Source organism: Pagrus pagrus, assembly GCF_965226575.1.
Source record: "Pagrus pagrus genome assembly, chromosome: 18".
Lineage (NCBI taxonomy): Eukaryota > Metazoa > Chordata > Actinopteri > Spariformes > Sparidae > Pagrus > Pagrus pagrus.
The window spans coordinates 25,864,007-25,883,650 of NC_140202.1; the positions used below are offsets into that span (position 1 = coordinate 25,864,007).

Below are 19,644 nucleotides of genomic sequence, written 5' to 3' on the forward strand. Positions count from 1 at the left end.
ACTGTTTTATAGGTATTGTAAATCAAGTTTATTGTCATTATCATTCAGTTTTTAGCCATTTAGTTGTTTAATTAATATAGACAACTTGTTTTTTTATTCTAATTAGACTGAAGCCGGGCGTAAAGGGAGTCCGAGGCAAGAGAGGAGGAAGAAAACAGTCACACGCTCGTCAAGTGATACGGAAAATTACTGTAAATATAATCTGACATCTTGCAAATAACGCTCAGGTCGACATCCAAGTCGTTATTACTACGAGTTCTGGAGCTAAACTCTCATTTGACACGACTTCCAACATGTGGAAACTGACGGATGTTTAACTGATTAATCGAAAAGTTCAGGTGGTTCCCACGAAGCTAAGACCCCCAACAAGCTTCGCAAGATGAGCCTAAGGAGTTGCATGATGACTGCCCGGGAAGGAAATAAGAAAATCTAAATTCTGCGGCACAAAGTCAGGTTGTGCCTGCGAAATACTGAATATGTTTATCCACCTCTCAGTCTAAGAAGAGCTCTTAAACATAGACAAGGGGTCTCAAGTGAAAGTGGCTGCATGTTAAGGGGTCATGAACAGATTGAAGTTGAAAAAGCACTGGTTTGGTTTATAAAATGTCTAAAAAATAGTGACTAACAGTCCAAAATCCCCAAAAAACTCAATTTACAACGACATTAAACAAATAAATCTCACTGATTGTCCTCCTTTGTCTGTTATTTACGAGGTGTTGACGCAGATCGTCACAGATCCTCGTGAATAGCTCACCTCCGCTGGACAAACACAGATGGACGACGGGGACGGCGGCACACTCCGTCCAGTCACTTAGCAGAGGGCCACTCCGCTTTATGGCGCCATAAAGCCGCCCTTCTGAAAACACAGTTTAAGAGATGACAGTAATTGGCGTGCTGTTTAGAGTGCTATCACCTCCGTCCCGACAGCAGTAATTAGCCCAGAGGCTGCACTATATGGAGGATTAAATGGGTGGTTAATGGTAATTTACTGTTCACTCAGCACACTTTAGGGGCCGACTGGTCAAACATCGGTGTGAGCCGGTTGCAGACGTCTAATGACTGAGAGGTAATTCGGCTTGAAATATGACAATTTTACACTTTAACAGGGTTTAATGTGTGATGGTTAACAATAAAAGATGGTTACAGTGAAATGGCAATAAAATAAAAGACGTTTGGTCCAATTCTCAAGAGTCACAAGTCATTTTTTCCAAACTTTATTAACTGCATCCATTATCTTTTTATTCTATTCTGAAATGTCACACGCAGAGTTTTTATTAGATTTTCCAATTTTCCTTCTTGTCAGCCACAAAAAGCAAAGTAATTATTTCACAGACAGAGATTTTACAGACACAGAGAGACACGTCAGTGAGCAACAAACAGATTTATTAGAGAATACTGCTAACTTGTTTTAATTATGTGAGGACAGAAGCAGGAGCGCCACATGAAAATAGTTCAAAAACCAGCTCAGACACACAAACACACATATTATCTCTAATCCCTGACATGTTCCAGGGCCCCTGAGCAGCTCCGGCCCCCCGATACTGCAGGATTTTATCCCCTCCTGGCGCTCCTGGAGATAACTTCTCCAGACAGTCTGTCCACCAAGAACCTCCTCCAGGTCCCCTTGTGGTCCCCAAACCACCTCATTGGCCACCGCTGGTCCGTCAAGTATTCAGAAATCACTTCTAGGCGCGTACAGCTGCTCTGGGTTCTGTGATATCGCCCGATTGAGTTTTTCTGAACGAAAGTTGGAGGAGAGGTGGGAGGCGCTTTGGTCGGAGCCTCCCTCGCCGCCTCCAGCGGGTCCCGGAGGGGCGGCGCGCCGAAATCTGATCTCCCTCCCCCCGCTGCTGCTGTTTGTCCCGGCGGCGCGCAGCCCGGCGGAGGCAAAGCAGCCAGGAGGCATCCCGGACCGAGGTGGTACTGGAGAGAGAGGAGAGGCGCGTCAAGTCTGCAACACACACACACACACATACAGAGTGGAACACGTGTGACTGCTCAGCCTTCAAAATAAAAGCATTTTTGGGTCGATGCGTGGCAGATTGATGGCTTCATTAAGATCCAGCTGAATTACTTGCAGCACAACCGACCATGTTATAACATACTCGTGTCATTGCTGTCATGTTTCTTATGTGGCTTTTAAATCATTATTTCTGAGCAGATTTTAAAAACAAGAATGAAACATTTTTAATAAAATACCTTCTGACAAGCTACAAAAACACGGAAGAAAATGAAATAGAGGTTTTAGAATAAGTGCAATCATGTCAAAATAAAGAATATATTACTACAAATGTGTTTTATTTAACTTAATAACATGCAGAATACAGATATTGTTCATTCTTTATTATTTAAAAACAACAAAACCTCTTGAAATTTTAGAATAACACTTTTACAAGATGTTAAGTTTCTGTAAATTGTTAATTATATTTACTGCACACTCCATTTAGATTATTTAAACACTTTATTGAAAAATAGATCAGTTTACAAACACACAAAACAAATGTAAGCGAAAATAAAGCTACATGAAGGACATCGAACAACGAGTATACAAATATATATATCCAACATTTGATTCAAGCCTTCAGTGAAAGCATTGCGTCACTGCTCCGTCCCCTGACATTTTATTCTGAAGGTCCAAACAGGAAGTGCTCCTGCCCCCGCAGCCTCTCCGTCTTGACTCCAGCAGCGTGCAGCTCGTACTTCACAGGCAGCCGGCGGAGGAGAGCCACCAGTCCGAGTTGGTTGATCCGAGGCGACGAAACGCACCGACTGGCATCCAGAGGAGTGGACCGAGGAGTCACCAGCGTCCAGTCCAGCCTCCTCCTCATCCTCCTCCACACCGCGACAGGATGAACGGATTCTGGAGGTTTGGACACTTTGGACCGCAGCAGCGCGCAGCGGAGAACAGGATTTAGTGGCAGTGAAGTTGGGTTTTCGTGCTGCCCGAGATCGAGGACTCTCGCTGTCAAGTCGTGAGGGGGATTTCTGACTTTTTTTTTTCTTTCCACTGTCGCCAAACTGCTCGCAGAGGCTCGAGGACGCACGGATTCTAACGTAGTTTTGTGGGTTTTTGGGAAGTTTAAAGGAGAATTACGGCTGTTTTTGCTTCTTCTGAATGCTTGGAGAAATCTGAAAGGCTGATATTTACTATCAAAACGGGATACTTTCATATTAGGTAAGTATCCTATTATTATTATTATTATTATTATTATTATTATTATTATTATTAGTGACGAACAACTGCAGCCTCTGTGCTGTGAGATAAATCGCTTCACTTCCTTGTAGTCAGACAGGTTGAGCTCTCTCTCTCTCTCCTGTCTCTCGGCGTTAAGTATCCGTGTTGCGCTTAAGAGTGTGTGCGTGTAGTGTGTGTGTGTGTGTGTGTGTGTGTGTGTGTGTGTGTGTGTGTGTGACGCGTGGAAGAGCAGGACCAGCCCCACGGCCGTGCCAGCGCACAGGTGCCGCAGAGGGGAACGGCTCATCGGTCTGTGCGCAATCGGCGCGTCCCGGCCGGTTGTCAGCGGAGGAGAAGCTCGGACTCTCCCTGCGCGTATTTTGGAGAAAGCGCGCAGAGGTTTCTGTTTCTCGGCTTATTAATGCTGGCTGTTTCATGCGTGTGGCGCATGAAATTACGCACGCTGCGGGGTCTGAAAATGGCATTTGTCACTGGAGCTGGCGATTGGATTCACTTGAAATCAACTTGCTTAAGAATCTTCCACGTCCAGTTTTAAAATATTGACACTTTGGCTTCCAGAAAATTCCTGGAATGAGTCGAAATATGTGGAAACCCAGTGGTGGAATTTTTAAGAAAAAGCATGAATAATGAAATTACGCACGGTTATCTCTGGCTTTCTAATCTGAGTTTGGTTTCCATTTTTCATCACTCAAACGTTGCCGTGCATAATTCCACCACCAGAAAGTAATATATTGACTTTCATCGCCATCCCATCCTCGTTAGGCCGAACACGCCTTTTCTCCTCGCTGCAACAGTGACGTCTTCTCTGCTTAGGAGCAGAAATATGAATTACGCATCAGCCTCTCTGACAGCGCCGCGCTCCCTAATGCCTCTCATCATCTCTGAAGTTTCTCCAGAAAGCAGCAGATTTTCTCTCTCTCTCTGCGTCTCTCTCTCCTCCTTTGAATGAACTAGCTGTGCGGCTCTCTCTCCCCTCAGCAGCAGATCAGTCATTCCCCTCTTCAAACACGCGCGCTTCAATGGGATTCAGATGGTGAGTTTTTTTGGCCACTCAGCTCGGCTCTGACTCCCCCACCGCCGCGTCAAGTCATAAGCGGAGAAAATTCCCGATTATAGCATCCTCTGAGAGGAGGAGGGGGTCTGAGTATTAAATTTCGGAGCCCATAAAACAAGTGCGCGCGATAATAGTCGGGCTAATGCTGCAAATTAATTGTATCTATTGACCCGAGAAATCACCAGTTTGCTGCGTTTTTCAATCAGAGCGCACACTCGCTTCCAAATGAGACGCTGATTGCCTCTTTTCATTACTGAAATTGGCCTGAGACCATCCCTCTGCGCGGAGTTTGGGGTGCCTTTTTCTCTCTTACTCTTTCAGACAGGGTATAATGGTGCATTAATTGGCTCCAACTTGTCTAATTTGAGAAGAAAAGCGTGTCTATTTCACGCGCAAACACCAATTCACTCACTTATTCCTGTAATAAAAAACCTGAGGGGCTGCAGCAGTGACCTTGTGTGGCCTCTGCCACTCTTATATTGACTTCATTCTGCTGTATTCTTGGTATTTTACAGCTTTACAGCACGGTTTTTCCTTCAGAACTCACACTGCGCCTGTATCAATCAAAAGAGTGTTTAAAGTGGCACTACAGTATTTAATGCCGTTCCCTTTTTCCCATAGCTTCACTATAACATCCCTGTAAGTGCTTATAATGTGTCTGAGGCAGTTAAAACAGAGTTTATATCGACCTCTTGAAGCTTTATAACATTTTAATTTCCCCTGGTGTCTGCCTCAAAGAGAGTTATCTGCGTCTTAAGCACTTAATCCACCTATTTTTCTCCAGTCTATCAACCTAAAGTGCCCTTTTGTATCCTCTGTGTCATGCATGAGGACAGGTTTTGTGTTCTCGTACACATGCAGACGGTGTAGGACGCATGACGGTCCTCCAGTGTGAGTGTCTGAGTCCACAGCCTGCAGCGCTTCACACCTGGAGTCACACTGACAGCTTTAAAAAAGCAGAGCTCTCTCACTCTCTCCGGCCCAGCTGATCAATATCTCCTCTCACCTGAGGCTTTGAAGAGGGGGTGCTGTGGTGTGATGAAGGCCAGTGAGGAGACAGACAAGGCGAGGAGAAGATCACCCGTCTGCCCTCCGCCCGGCTGCTGTTTGCACTTGTGCTCTTCCTCCCCCCCCCAAAAAAACCCCCCTCTAATCCCCCTCTTCCCAAAATGACAAAGTCGATCCGGCCCGGCTGTTGATTCTGCGGCTTAATTATTAAAGATTACTGACACTCCGGGAGAGGTGTGATGAGCATGTGACCGCCTCACATTGATCCTCGCTGAGCGGAGCGGGGATGACAGGGATTTGAACCCCGGTTAAAGCGTTTTTTCTGCCTCCGAGCTGTTACAATGTGAAGATAGTTCTGCATGATTAATGTTCATGTATTATTCAGCGCCCGTGCTTGTGTTTCCCTTTCATGCTTAAAGAAAATATTAGCATGAAAACACTTTTGAGGCTTTGAACTCTTCGGGATCCTCCTTTCTCTTCTTCTCTTGCTTCTCAGGGTTGTTAAAAGAAATCAAAGTGTTTCTAGTCGGCTGTGAGGAGTTCATTTTCAGCGTGTCCACTTTGGGGTAAAAAGTTTCATCACTTAATGTTTAAAACAAAGAGAGATTATGTAAGGTTAGTATTTTGTCGAGGAGGGGCATTTATTACCTTCTGCTCTTACACAGCATTTAAATTGATTTAGTTTCACGCTGTTGCAACACTCAAGGACTCGCGTTGTACGCTCCTGTCACCACATTAGTCTGTAACCTGTATCAGTTTTCCAAGTTTCTCCTCACGTATCACATGTCCAAACAGATCTGCACAAACCGAATCGTGAAGCGCCCCGTAAAACGCATTCGTCTGCGGTGCCAGAGAAAACAAAAAGTTCCCAAATCGGAGAGAGAGGCCTGCAATCAGCTACCTCCGCAAGGCCTTATCGTGCTGTGTAAACAAACCGCAGCAGCATGTAGGCGTCTGGTGTTGTAAGGAGGTGAGGATGGGCCTGGAGAGGAGGAGGAGGAGGAGGAGGAGGAGGAGGAGAGCGTATAGAGAACATAAAAGGCTGCAGTATGGTGAAGCATGAAAGGTGCAGTGGCAGTGTTTAGATTAGACTCTCTCCGTCAGTGTGTGTGTGTGTGTGTGTCTATCTATCCATGTGTGTCTTGTGAAGTCTCCCCCTCCAGTTGGTGTTTTCTGTGCCGAGGAGCGATAATGTGCAAACAGAGCCGGGGCTGCAGCTTGTGCTGAGCAAGGAGTGGGTCGCAGGTCCTCAGGAGAGAAAGAAAAACAGTACTGTTAAGACTTGAGACAACACAACCTTTCTCCTGAGTGTGTGTGTGTGTGTGTGTGTGTGTACAATACACCTCTGTGAGCCCACTCGGAGGTGTTTGAGTGTGTGTTCGACCCAACCTGTGCGTGTGTTTTTTTGTCGGGGTGGACGTCTCGCCGCCAAGGCTATTCTGAAGCTGGACAGTTTAAACTAACAGTCGTGTGTGTGTGTGTGTGTGTGTGTGTGTGTGTGTGTGTGTGTGTGTGTGTGTGTGTGTGGGGGGCTCTGTGCTTTGCTTTTCTGGGCACCTCTCTCTGAGCTTTCTCCGCGAAACCTCGCCGCATTCCAGCTTCTCCCTGCTTAAGCAAACAGAGAGCAGAGCACTCCGCCGTCGCTCGCCGTAGCCGTCACGCTCCCTCCTCCTCCTCCTCCTCCTCCTCAGTCTACTCCTCCTGCGAGCCGTCGGGCACGTCGGGCAACTGATACTGTAGACGTCGGCATTCCTCATCCTGCGGGAAGACGAGTGAATCCGTGTCAATCGGTTGCTAAAGCATGCAGAAGAGTTTCTCGAGCAGAAAAAGAGTCTCGTGGAAGGAATGACGGGCTGCTCAGGTCACCTCTTTGACTAATCCTGCTGCAGGAAAGTTAATTGATTAGTTAATGAACTCAGATTCTGGGCTGCTAAAGGTTTCCTCAGCTGTACCAATATTTGAGCTCCTATCCACCCATCTTAGCCATCAGGTGCTCTTGAGAAAGTTTCTGAGAAAAACTGCGAAGATGGATTTCCACCCTAATCCTTGAAATCTGTGCGGAATGTCAGTTCAGAATATGGGAGCCGGCGTGCCGACCCCAGGGCGCTCCTGTCTACTTATTTTTCATATCCCAGAGTGTGTCGATTGTTATCCTGATTGTTGTTCTGCGTCTGCCGTTGTCCTCACGTGTGCTGCTGTTGTTGTTGTTGTTTTCAGGTCAGTGTCGGGGAGTTGTTGGATACTTTCTCGCGGCGTCAGAGGCCGCCCTTCTGCTGGACAGCATGCGAACGGAGGATGTCGCGTGAGTCGGAGTCGGGCCTCGCTGCTCTGCGTCTCACCTCGTCGTCCAGAGGAATGACGGCTCTGTGGTGCTCACTCTGGCTTTCCTTCCTCCTGCCTCTCTGCGTCGCTCCGGCCAGGCTGCCCACCGCTCAGCCCACAGGTAGGACACATGACTAAAGCTTGTACATGCTGCTGACTCCACTGCTGACACAACACGGCCAACAGTCTGCAGGGAAATCTGATGAAGTCATGAGAAAACTCCGGATAAGAATAAAACACACAAACAAACCTAAAGGATTGCATAATGTTTTATTGACCACATGTTCGTGTAGGTTGTTGTCAGTGGGGAAGACGTACATTTTTAGTCATTTATCAAGCATAAATGCCAAATATGGACTGGATTTGCTGCTTTTTCTGAGTAGAAAGTGTCCATGAAGGCATCATGGCTGTTATGGGATAAGAATAACACGTACAAAGAAACTTGCAGGTTGCACAGTGTTGTTGTTGGTTGTTGCTCGTGGTGAAAGCATCATTATTTATCATTCAACAAGCAAAAATGGCAAATATTGATTAGTTGCTGCTTCTGAAAGGTCAGAAGTGTTCTTGAAGGCATCGTGGCTGTTATACTACGAGGATAAGAAAAATAACAACCAAAGAAACTTGAAGTTTCACAGAGTTGCAAATTTTTTTATTGGCCGAATGTTCTTGCAGGGTGTTGTCGGCGGTGAAAACACGAGTTTCAGTCAATCATGTGTCATTTATCAAGCAAAAATACACATAATTGGTTTGGCATGGCTATTATGGGATAAGAATAAAACAAAGAAACTTGAAGGATTACAGAGTTGCATATTTTTTTAGTGACAGCATGTTCTGGTCGGTTGTTGTTGTTAGTGGTGAAAACATTAGTCATTTGTCATCAATCGAGCACAAATGTTGAGTTAGAGTTGTTGTTTTTGTCGGTTTTATATCACTGTGGATGAATATCTTCTGGTTTTGGTCAGAAGTGGCGTTTCTTTGATCACACGTGAGGTGAGAAAAGGAAAAAAGCGACACTTTTCTCGCTGCACAACAACAGAAACACAGCTCGGAGGATAAACCGGGATAAAAAGAAGGCTGAAAGGCTGCAAGACAGACGGTGTTTATGTTTCAATTGTCTCTCGCTTCGTTCTCCACGCTAACATGACATCTGCTTAGAAGCATATTCAGCGTTTCTGTGTGTTCATCACTTCAAATAGAGGCCTTTCAAAAGGAACATTTATTGTTTATATGAATGTGGCGGAGACTTTTTTTTTTTTTTTTTTTTTTTTTTACGAGGAGGATTTAATTGGACTCTTCTTGGTCCGCTGAGCTTAGCGCGATTTTGTTCCCTCTTTGTTCTGGAGGCAGAGAAATACCCAAAGATCAATCCAAAGTAAACGGCGACTGTGTTTGCTTTAATCTCTCCATATTGCGCAAAAAAGAAAACTAACACAGCAGAGTAATCTTTTTCTGAGGCGTGAGCCAAGTGTTGTTTTTTTCCTCCTGTCTCCCCCTCCCTGCCCTTTTTTTTTTTCTTTTCATGTGAGAGTTTTTTTAGAAACGAGTCTTTGACACACTTTACATGCTACAGTGGATTGAGAAAGACGAGGGTGCTGTCTGGAGACGATCCAGCGTCTTATGCAAGTCGAGATATCCTGCATGCGCGTTTGCAAGAGCATGGACAGTACAGTGAACTCGTGCGTGTGCGTAGTTAATATCTCCCAAACAGCTGAGGTTAGACCGGAGGATTGAGACGTGGAGACAGTGTTTTACTGATGTACCTGAAGTAGAGCTTGTATGTTTCAGCTTTAGGCCTCTGCATTGAAAGAATTTCAGCTCAACTATGTAAAAAAAAGTGTGATTAGCTCAGCGGTGGAGGGAAAACGTTCAGAAGTGATGACATGAACTTTCCCCAAAAGATTTAAAAACAGCTCTGGTCCGACAGCTCCTCTACCTGTGGTGTGGATTCCCCTGCAGAGACCCCTCTCCTCTGCCCTCCCTCATGTAAAACACCAACGTTACAATGAACGTGTTATGATTCTGTCCGCCTGATTGCCTTCCCTGCTGGAAGCCATCACAGACGATCAGGCTTGGCATCATCCAAAAAGGCAGAGTGTGTTTTTTTTTTTTTAAGCCCCCTCCGGGCGGCGGGTGTTCAGGCTGTGATCTCCATCGTAACCTGCACGCCGCGAAAACACAACGGCCAGATACAGCCGGGGCACGTAGCTCCTGAGGAGGATAGTGTTTCAAGTTGCTAATGTTTGTCATGTTCAGGTGTGATGATTCATCTGATGTGAAGTGGATGACGGGCCAGGTGAGAACGTGCAACTCTGTCGGAGACGTTTCCTGGTGAGGTGAAGGTTGTTTCTGCTCAGTTTGATGCTGAAAAACTTATTTCAAAAGCAGTTTAGACTCATTTATTGTCCTTTATCGTCTGTGTCGTCCACCTTTTATGTGATAGAGGTTCCTAACCCTGCATTTCGAAGGTTTTTGTCCTTGGTATGCTTCACTTTACTCTATTGAAAAAGATGTTTCTTATGCCCAAGGAGAGCATTTCTCGGTTTGAGTGAAAAATTCTCTGATTTCTTCTTAAATGTGAATATTTCCTGGTTTCTTTCCTCCTCTGTGACAGTAAAGTGAATATCTTTGTGTTGTGGACATTTGAAGACGTCATCTGGTCGACATTTTTCACCATTTTGTCACATTTTATGAACAAAATAAGAAAATAATTGACAGATTAATCGACAATGACATAAGTGTAGTTGCAGCCGGAGAGAGCGAAGAGGTAAAAGTCAAATAAACACATTACCTGTTGCCCTTAACGATGCAAAAATACTCAAAATGAGACGAAAATGACAACAATTGGAGCTAGTAAAAGCTTTTATGTCTTCAGTTTTCAGGATTTTCTTGTGTTGAGGCCACTTGTAGGATTTCACATTAATAAATATCCAAGATCGATTGCCCTCCAGCTAAAAGTTTCCATGATTTTTTCCTGATAAAACAGAAAAAAAGATCCTTGGCAGTTAATTATCTTCTTAAGCTTAAACCTCCACGATCCACAGTCTCCTGTTGCATTGTTTCTATACATGAAGGAGGTGACGTAGCTCACATGCGGCGGCCTTTGCGCCTGGTAGGCATCTCCGGTCCCGTCTCCCCCGCGGCCCGCTGGCCTCCAGCTCCGTTCCCCACATCCACAGATGGACGAGCAGTAGGGATAAAATGACTGTCGTTTACTGGCAGATGGCACGATTTCCCCTCAGCCGCCTCCGCCGCAGCGCTGGGCTGCAAAGTTGTGACATAGGTTTGTGTTTTCTGTGTGATTGTGTGTGTGGATTAATGTGTGAGGGTCAGGGATGAGCCGGCGCTGAGGACAAATATGCCCTTGAAAGTTTACAGCACGCCCATAAATATAAATTACAGTAATTGTGCTGCAATTTGGAACGCCTTGTTAATATTTCAAACTTGTTTACTTGTTTTCGTGGAGCTGTCACGGATTTAAAATATGAATGTGACCACGTAGGCCTGCGTAGGTTTGTTTTCAGGAAGAAAAATGAGCTTTCTATCAAAGAAAAACCACATTTATTAATCAGAAAAGACGTTTACCGCCCTGGTCTTTATTTATGCATGTGTCACATAAGGAGACACCCTATTCTGAGTGTGTGTTGGTGTGTGAATGTGTGTGTGTGAGGTGTAAATCCTTGTTTCCATTAAATCCAGTGTAATGTTGTCTTAGAGCGCCGCGTTGTTTATTTCTCCAAAGCCTGGTGGCATTTCCAAATGTTTCCAAGTTGACACGACGTGAGAGACTGATGACAAAGAGCAGAGGCTGTGCGTGTGCGTGCGTGTGTGTGTGTGTGTGTGTGTGTGTGTGTGTGTGTGTGTGTGTGTTATTCTTCTCCCCTCTGTATTTACTGACCACACACACTCCCCGCCGGTGCCCCCGTGGAGCTCAGTTAAAATATGTGGCTCCTCTGCTCTGACGTTTTCTGTGAAACAGGCAGACACATAAACTCAACACATTCAGTTTTGCCATTGCTTCTGAGAGAGTGTGTGTCTGTGTGTGTGCGACTGTGTGTGTGTGTGTGTGTGTGTGTGTGTGTGTGTGTGTGTGTGTGTGTGTGTGTGTGTGTGACAGAGCAAGCCTACGTGGAGTCTGCAGTTAAGTGAATGTTATGTCTGTACGAGCAGAGGCGGATTATGAAAGGGAGGCAGTAAAAGAAGATGAAAAGACAGAAACATTAAAATTAAAGGATAGCTGGGAATGTGTGTGTGTGTGTGTGAGAGAGAGAGAGAGAGAGTGTGTGTATGTATGTGTGTGTATGTATGTGTATGTGTGTGTGTGTGTGTGAGAGAGAGAGAGAGAGAGACAGTGTGGGTGTGTGGTCAGTGTGTCCTTCAACCAGAGAAGAAAGAAAATCTGTCTGTTGTTTTTAGAGACAGAAAACGACAGTGTGTGTGTCACTGTTTGTGTGTGTGTGTGTGTGTGTGTGTGTGTGTCACTGTTTGTGTGTGTGTTTGAGTGTGTGTGTGTGTGTGTGTGTGTGTGTGTGGGTTGTAGGGGTGGTGTGTGAGGTCTCTGACCCCCCTGCCTCCCCCCCTGGCAAGGACTGTAAATGTCAGCAGGGGTTGTTTGGGTCGTTAGCAGACTCGTTAAAACCACGCCATGCGCTGATTTACGCCGAGGCTCGACAATTCACACACACACAAACACACACACACAAACACACACACAGTGTCACTTCACTCTCTCCCTCCTTGTTTCTTCTTCTTCTGCCATATTTCATCTGTCTCCACCACCGCTCTCTCCTCTCTGTCTTCCCCCAGCACTCACACTTGTCTTTTTGAAAACCTCTCCTGTGCTCTGGAAGTCTTTGATAGTGGCAGCGCTGTCCTAAAGGCAGTGTGTGTGTGTGTGTGTGTGTGTGTGTGTGTGTGTGTGTGTGTGTGTACACTGTAGTCCAGAATATAGTGTGTTCAGCCTGCAGCTTCAGTTCAAAACTTCAGTGAAAACACGCTGCGTTTTACAGCCATCTGTGGGCTCAAGAAAAGATTTCAGAGTATAGAAGACGGCCTCATTCCTTCGAATGGAAACACTTTGAATTCATTTTGAATCCGGTCAACACGAGTCCCCTCCAAGTGCACTTCGGGCCTTCTAGTCGACGCAAGTGTCTGTCGAGTCCATCCAAGTGCCCTCATAGTCAGCCACGGCCGACCACGTCAGCTGAAACTCGACTGTCAAGTTCCTAGCAAACTAGTTTCTTTGCACAAGTGTGGAAACTAATTTAAGGACCTATTTCAGCTCATATCTCCCTCAATTTGTGTTTTAGTTGAGAACGCTCAACATCTGTCCGATGATACCCCGGACACTTTTTTGGAAAGCAGGAGTTTCTGTGTGCAGCCAAATCAGATCAAGAGTTTTGTAACCAGATGGATGCTGAGACGGAACAAAACTGCACCGTGTTCCTCGTCTTAATTCAGTTATGCAACGAGCAGAGAGGAATGCAATAGTCGCTTATTGCTCCTTTAAGGGAAGCAGACGGCATCACCTGAGCTGCAGGATGGATTGAGTCTGCGTCGGCAGACTAGAGACGTGTGGACGCTGAAAGTGTTGTAAAACAAAATAGTACGGATGAAGCCCGAGACTGCGATATGACAAAGACAGTGTAGGTCGCTCAAACCACTTCTACGCCTTTGCGAGCATTAACGTCAGGAGATAAAGAACAGTATGTTGGTCATAAACACCAGTGGGCACTTTCCCACCTGCACACAGTTCTGCTCTCCTAAAGTTCAGTGTGTTTTCACTCCTGAAGCGATACCGCAGCTGCGCCTCTCCAGCGTGCATTTACAGAAAGGTTATTTTCTCGAGTATGATGGTGGTGTAATTTTGTGCGGGGCACTCCAACATCACTACCCTTAAATCATCCTATTATGTAAATGAGCAGTGCTCCGTGTGTGGGCTTTTTACACGACACCCTGAAAATTGGGCCGTTTATTGCAGAAAAGTCACTCCGAGCTGTTTTTTTTTTTCCACAGCAACACTTTCAGCTCCCTGAGTCTCTGTGCGAACGTTCATTTCCCTGGAAACGTTATCAGGAAATCTTTTTGGCAAGTTTGGGAAGCGCGCGGGCCAAAATAGTGCGAGCTTTGGAGAATGACGATTCGTTTTAACAATGGCTGTTCTATCCTCAGTCCATCAGGCACTTAATCCAGCAGACACTTTAGACACTTAGTTGGACGGGAATTAAACACTGAACACAGCTCAGAGTCCCGTTTAGCAAAGGATCAGAGTGGGACGCTCCTCCTGGACTCCTGTAAGACGATCCCACCGGATTCACAACAAAATAATGTGAAGTAAATTATGCACATTCAGAAATCTGTGAGGAAATTCTACGTCGTGTTGTCTCACCTTTCTAAGAAACATTATGCATTAGGCAGATTTTCATTAAGCGGAGTGTTGCTGCCTAGACGCAGTACTTTTCCAAGGATAACACGCAGCCGAGCGCGAGTTCAAAAAGCCAAATATTATTAAAAGGTTTTCATATCAGAGCGCAGACTGAAGTGAAAATGGTCGGCTTTAATCAGACTCAATTGTGAAACAAAATGTGTCTCGTCTTTCAGGAACCACGGCTGAGAATTAAACCTCAATTCTTTCTTGGGACGGACTAAAATTCAATATGTCTGTCGGACTGATTATTACAACCTGAACCGAAAGAACCAAAAACTGGGATTAAATGTCAGGTTAGATTTGTAATGTCATTCATTTTAAACTATTTCATTTCGTCACAGTATTTGCAAAACTGCTTGTATTTAGAAAAAAATAACATTTGAGAACATGTAACTTTCTTTCAGTACCATATACGGATTTTTGTGCAGATTGTAGTTGATGTGGAAAACTTGTAGTCCAATAAAATCTCTGCTTTTTGCTCAGTTTTCTTCTCCACCGACTCCTGAGGACAATATGTCTCTTTAGCTGTTAATGCTCTGTAGTGCTAGCTGGTTGCTAACTTTGCTTATCTGCCTAGAGCTTGAGATAAAAGTGTGTTGAGTGAAGCAAACAGGGAAGTTGCAGGTCGTTAAACCAAATCCATGAGCAGAAAGATGCTAAAATGCTCCATAAAGCTAATGGGAACTGCAAAATTAGGTGATATTTATCTTAACAAAAATGTATGTAGTCTTTATAATGTGAATAAGCAACTTATTAAGGAATTAACCTTGATATGAAGCGTTACCACACTTAAGGATCGTAGCAGCTTCAGCAGCAGTCAGGTGCTGCTGCTGCAACCCAGGTGCTGTATTTGTGAGACCTCTCGGGTATTCATGGCTTCATTTATTGATTGAATCTGAAAGTAGTTTGAGAAAGTTTGATATATTCTCTGTCATCCTCCTCCTCAGTAGTCACAGAGTGTAAAAAAATCCTCCCAGAAGTCCTCAGACGTTCACAGGTTTAGGTTAAACGTACAGCAGGGCGAGCCTTTAGCGTGTATGGAAAAAATTAGCAGACAGCTGTAGATCAGTAGGTCATTGTCAGCCGGCGGCCTTCGTACGAACCTTGTCTGCAGGCCACAGCTATGTATGTATTAATACACCTCATTAATGCCCTTTGAAACCCTCCCTGCATGTCACTCGATGAATTATGGATGAAGATACAGACCTGTCTGTGAGTTCTGCTCACGTCTAACCTCGGCCACCTTCTCCGCACTGGGAATTTCTTTAAAGTCTTTCTCTGACATCATGTGACAGTCACACATACTTATTTTAAGCCTGATATCTTTACAGATATCTAACTATTTATACTTTATCTCTTTTTCAAATCTTAATGTATCTTCAGAGCCCCCTTTGAGCCGCCCGTGATGTCTTTGGCGGCACGTATACACACACCTGTACACGTCCTCTGCTGTACCTCTGGCTGCGGTTCAGGGCGGTTCTTATCCCGCCGGCTGACAGCGGCGTTGACATACGGCAGGTTTTTAATTACAAAGCTCCCCTTAAGGAAATTGTTGAGATACTTAACAGATAAGCTAGACATGGAGGGGAACAAAGAGGCTCGTTGTGTCGTATCAGGAGGGACTGTTTTTGGAGGGCGCGCAGGAAGGGGAGGGGGAGAGGGTTAGTCAGCTGGAGCTGCAGTCAATCTGACAAAATATTATTGTGCTGTGAAGTGACTGGTTGATGGTGTTTTATTGAAAGTTACATGTCTCCCTTCATCCGTCACTCTCTCTCTCTGTGCCTCTTTCTCATTATTTCCCAATGTCTCTCTCTCTCTCTCTTTCCTCTCTCTCTCCGGCTGACACCTGGATTTATGGCCTCCATTGGTATAATTGCATAATTTTAACTGAATCATTGTGATGGATGGTGATTGCGAAAACAGAGCCAATGTTCACTTGTCCTCATGCATGTGTAAACATGTCTGCATGAGTGTGTGTGTGTGTGTGTGTGTGTGTGTGTGTGTCTTGAGCCAACCCCATTGGACGAGTGTATTTTGTTGCTGGCAGAGGCAAACAGATGGCAGGTTGTGTTGCCGAGCTGTAAGGAGTCCAACACACACACACACTCACATGCACACACACAAAGGCAGAGAGAGAGAGAGAGACGATCCAGGCTTGATGTGTCCCACCCATCACTCAGCCCCTCTACACCCCAACTGTCTCCTCACAGGCACACAAACAGTCCGTATTCGATGTCGCTCGTGTGTTTTCTCTACTGTTTTCCTGTTTTTTCTCCTCAGACGAACACTTTCACACCGCATGAAAAAAACAAAAAAACACACAGCCCGGTTTATTTAAATGAGACCACAGAGCCTTGATGCAGAGAGGGTGTGAACACAGAGGGCTCCAGTAATAAAACACAGGGTTGTCTGGCAGTAATAATAAAAGTCAACTTTCACCTCAATGCAAGGCAGCGCCATCTGGCAAAGTGCTGTGATGGCTGATTTCAACTGTTTACCTGCCGATTAGTGAGACAAAAGTAAAAAATGATCGATGTGAGAACTTTCTAGAGTTGTGAAATGCTGTCTCACAGTGTCACAAGCGAGGAATCGACCGATGTGGTTACGAAAACAAGATACGTTTGCAGTAAAAATGTGGAAGTCTTAGTGTCAAAATTCAGAATAATGAGATCCATATCAAGTTGTACTCACTTATAGATGCCAGCTACCTAAATACGCATAAAGATCCGTCGTTACTCCCTGAGAAATTAACAAAAATGTTGAAAAACGCTCCCAATGTGAAAGAAAGTGAGCAAAGATTCCCTTTTTCCCGATCTGCACCAAAAGTTAATGGGGTCTATTCTGGGCCGAGACCCATCCTCCATCCAAGTGTCGTGGAAATCAGTTCATTGATTTTTGTGTAATCCTGCTTACAAACCAACAAACAACGCAGCGCTCTGTCTCGATCCCTCTGCGCAGTGTTTAGGCATTTTTATTAGCTTTTAAACTCATGGATCTGTTCATGAAGCCGGACTTCATGGACCCTCCACTAATGCAATCTTCACTCTGAATTCCCACTTATTGTGCAGCTACATTCTTTGCATGAACGGTCCAATTAATATTATCAAATTTCCTGTAATTATCAATTATCTTTCACGCTCATGCACATGCATACCTCCTCACATTTACGAGCATACACACTTATTCTGTCTTCCTTTATTTCTCTTCATCCTAACATGCCTTTCCTTCATCTCCTGGCCAGCTCCTTCTACCCTTCTTTAGTAAACTGTATTAAAATCACATGTCGGACATTAAATATTTAATATTTAAACTAATCTCTGACACTCTCTCTCCCTCTCTGACCACTAACCAGAAGCAGGGCTGTCCTGCCTGGCTCTGCTGCACCCCATTTACATTTCTGTGAATGGAAACAGGGAGCCAACAGGCAGCGTTCGATGTGTGTGTGTGTGGGGGAGAGAGAGAGGCAGGGAGTGTGTGGGAGTGTGTGTTTCCCTCCTTTGCTCGTGAGTGTGTCTCTTTCATCTTCTTCCTCCCTCTGTCTTCCTCCTCCTGCCTCCCTTGTGGTCGCACATCTGCTCGCTCCGACTCTTCCTCCACCTCATCCATCCATCCATCCGTCCGTCCGTCCCTCCTCGTCTTCTTTGTGTCTGCCAGGACAAATTCAAATGAGCTTTATTAGCTTGACCATAATTAAGCACGGTATTGCCAGAGCGTCTGTAGAATAACTCCCTTCCTCCTCCCTCAGCCGGTTGATCCATCGTCTGCACTAACCTCCTTCGTTAAAAAGAGGGTCTCTCCACTTGCACCCTCACCTCAACATGCGCTTCTGTTTAAAGCCCCCCCACATCCAGGGCAGCTGACACATCCAATATTGAAACCAAAACTCGGCTTCCATCCCTCCCACGTCTCCCCCCTCTCCTCACCTCCTCGCTCCCCTTCGTGTTATTTTGCCAGGAGAGCTAAAATAATAAACCCTTGTACCGTCTGCAGAGCGTAATGGAAGTTCCCTCTCTCTCCCTCTCTCCCCCCTGGAAAGAAGAGAAAGAGCGAGCGAGAGACCTCGGTGTTGTGCAGTGACAGTCGAGCCGAGTCGAGGTTTGGTTCTTGAGAACAACCCAGGACTGATTTTCTTTTTCTTTTTTTTCACAATTCACATGAAATGTTATTTTTAGTGCGGTCTATCTGGTAATTTGCTGCATTTTTTCCTCGTGTGACAACTTTCTCCTCGTCGCTGGCTCAGCGCGCGGCGATGTATCTTCTGTGAATCACTGCGAACGTCAGAATCGGAAAACATTTGATTACTTTTAACCTCGTAATGCTCTCAGCTCATCCAGGAAAGAGCTTTACTTTCCTTTTCAAAGCATCACTCCGTAGTAGACTTCCTAAAGGGGTCATGGTCGTCTGTTAACCTCTCATCGAGCTCCATTACTGACGAGAAGAAGCTGCAGTGACACTGATGAAATGGTTGAACTCCTCTTTCAGTAGCTTCACCCTGCTGATGCGCCGGCCTCTAACTGACAGAAATCAAACCAGACATATGATGAAGATGTAACACAACAAGAGCTAAGAGCTGGAAAAAATAGAGTTTTTGTTGGCTGAGATGTTTGCAGGGCTCGCTGCTCATTTGTATGGAGCATTTATACAATATAAGAACAGTATCAGTTATACAATGACCAGAAATGTTAAAATATCTGTGATTCCTTGTTAAATGTGAGCGTTTACTGATTTTCTCTCATTTATATAATTGTAAATTAAATACTTTTGAGTTTGCGGTTGTTGTTTGACAAAACAAGCCGTGATTTTTCACAAATTTCCGCCATTTTATTGACCGAAGGATCAATCCAGGAATAGAAATGATCCAAAATCAGTGTTATTTTTAATCTGATTACCGATAAAATACATTTAAAATGTGCTTATTGCAATTTAATCTGCAAAGTGTGGTGGAGTAGAAGTATACAGTAGCAGAAAATGGAAATACTCTTGTAACCTCAGAGGTTTACATCAGTACAGTACTTGAGTAAATTTAGTGATTTCATCACTGCATATAACTGAAGTGTCCTCAGGTGAGTTGCAGCAGCTCCATAAACCAAAAAACCATAAAAAAACATTAAAAACATCTATTTTGATCAGGCGATCGATTGATAATTGGATTCGAACCGTCAGCCAGCGAGCTGCTTTCTCCGCAGCAGTTGGGAGTCAAGTACGAGCGTTTTGCTCAGTGGCACGTTGGCGCCGGCTGAATAACAGAGCGATTGGACATTTTCATGTGCGAGGCTCTATACCGTTGCATTGTGCTGCTTTAGGGAAACTCCATTGACTCTGTAATGAATGGCAGAGCGGGACTGTAGGCGCAGTCACCCTGGTTACTGAAGTGGTTACCATGGATACGTCGGGCTGTCCGGGTACCTGCGGGGCACGGCTAACTAGTTAGCAATGCTAACGCTGTCTCCTGAGATACATTAGCATTGCAAATGTCTTTAGCCACTGACGGTGGAATATGAAATTTGAAGTTAATTGGAGTTATTTCACGTTGACTCTGCTTCTTCTTCTCTGGTCGACGCTGCAGCGCTCAGGCCGTGTTAGTGTAGATGTCTGCTATAGATGTCTCCGGACAACTGTGCTCCAGTTGTTCCTCCTTTC

At 45.0% G+C, this 19,644-nt stretch overlaps 1 protein-coding gene across 6 annotated transcripts in view; it reads left to right on the plus strand.

Moving 5' to 3' along the window:
* Positions 1–2,724: 2,724 nt before the first annotated feature.
* The window catches only part of fgfr3 (fibroblast growth factor receptor 3), a 73,101-nt gene continuing 56,181 nt past the window's right edge, over positions 2,725–19,644 (plus strand). For all 6 annotated transcript variants that reach the window (XM_084380838.1, XM_084380837.1, XM_084380839.1 and 3 more), the window contains exons 1-2: positions 2,725–3,175; positions 7,476–7,701. In XM_084380838.1, coding sequence (XP_084236964.1) covers positions 7,554–7,701 — 148 coding nt within the window. In that variant the 5' untranslated portion in view covers positions 2,725–3,175; positions 7,476–7,553. The remainder of the gene's footprint in view (positions 3,176–7,475; positions 7,702–19,644) is intronic.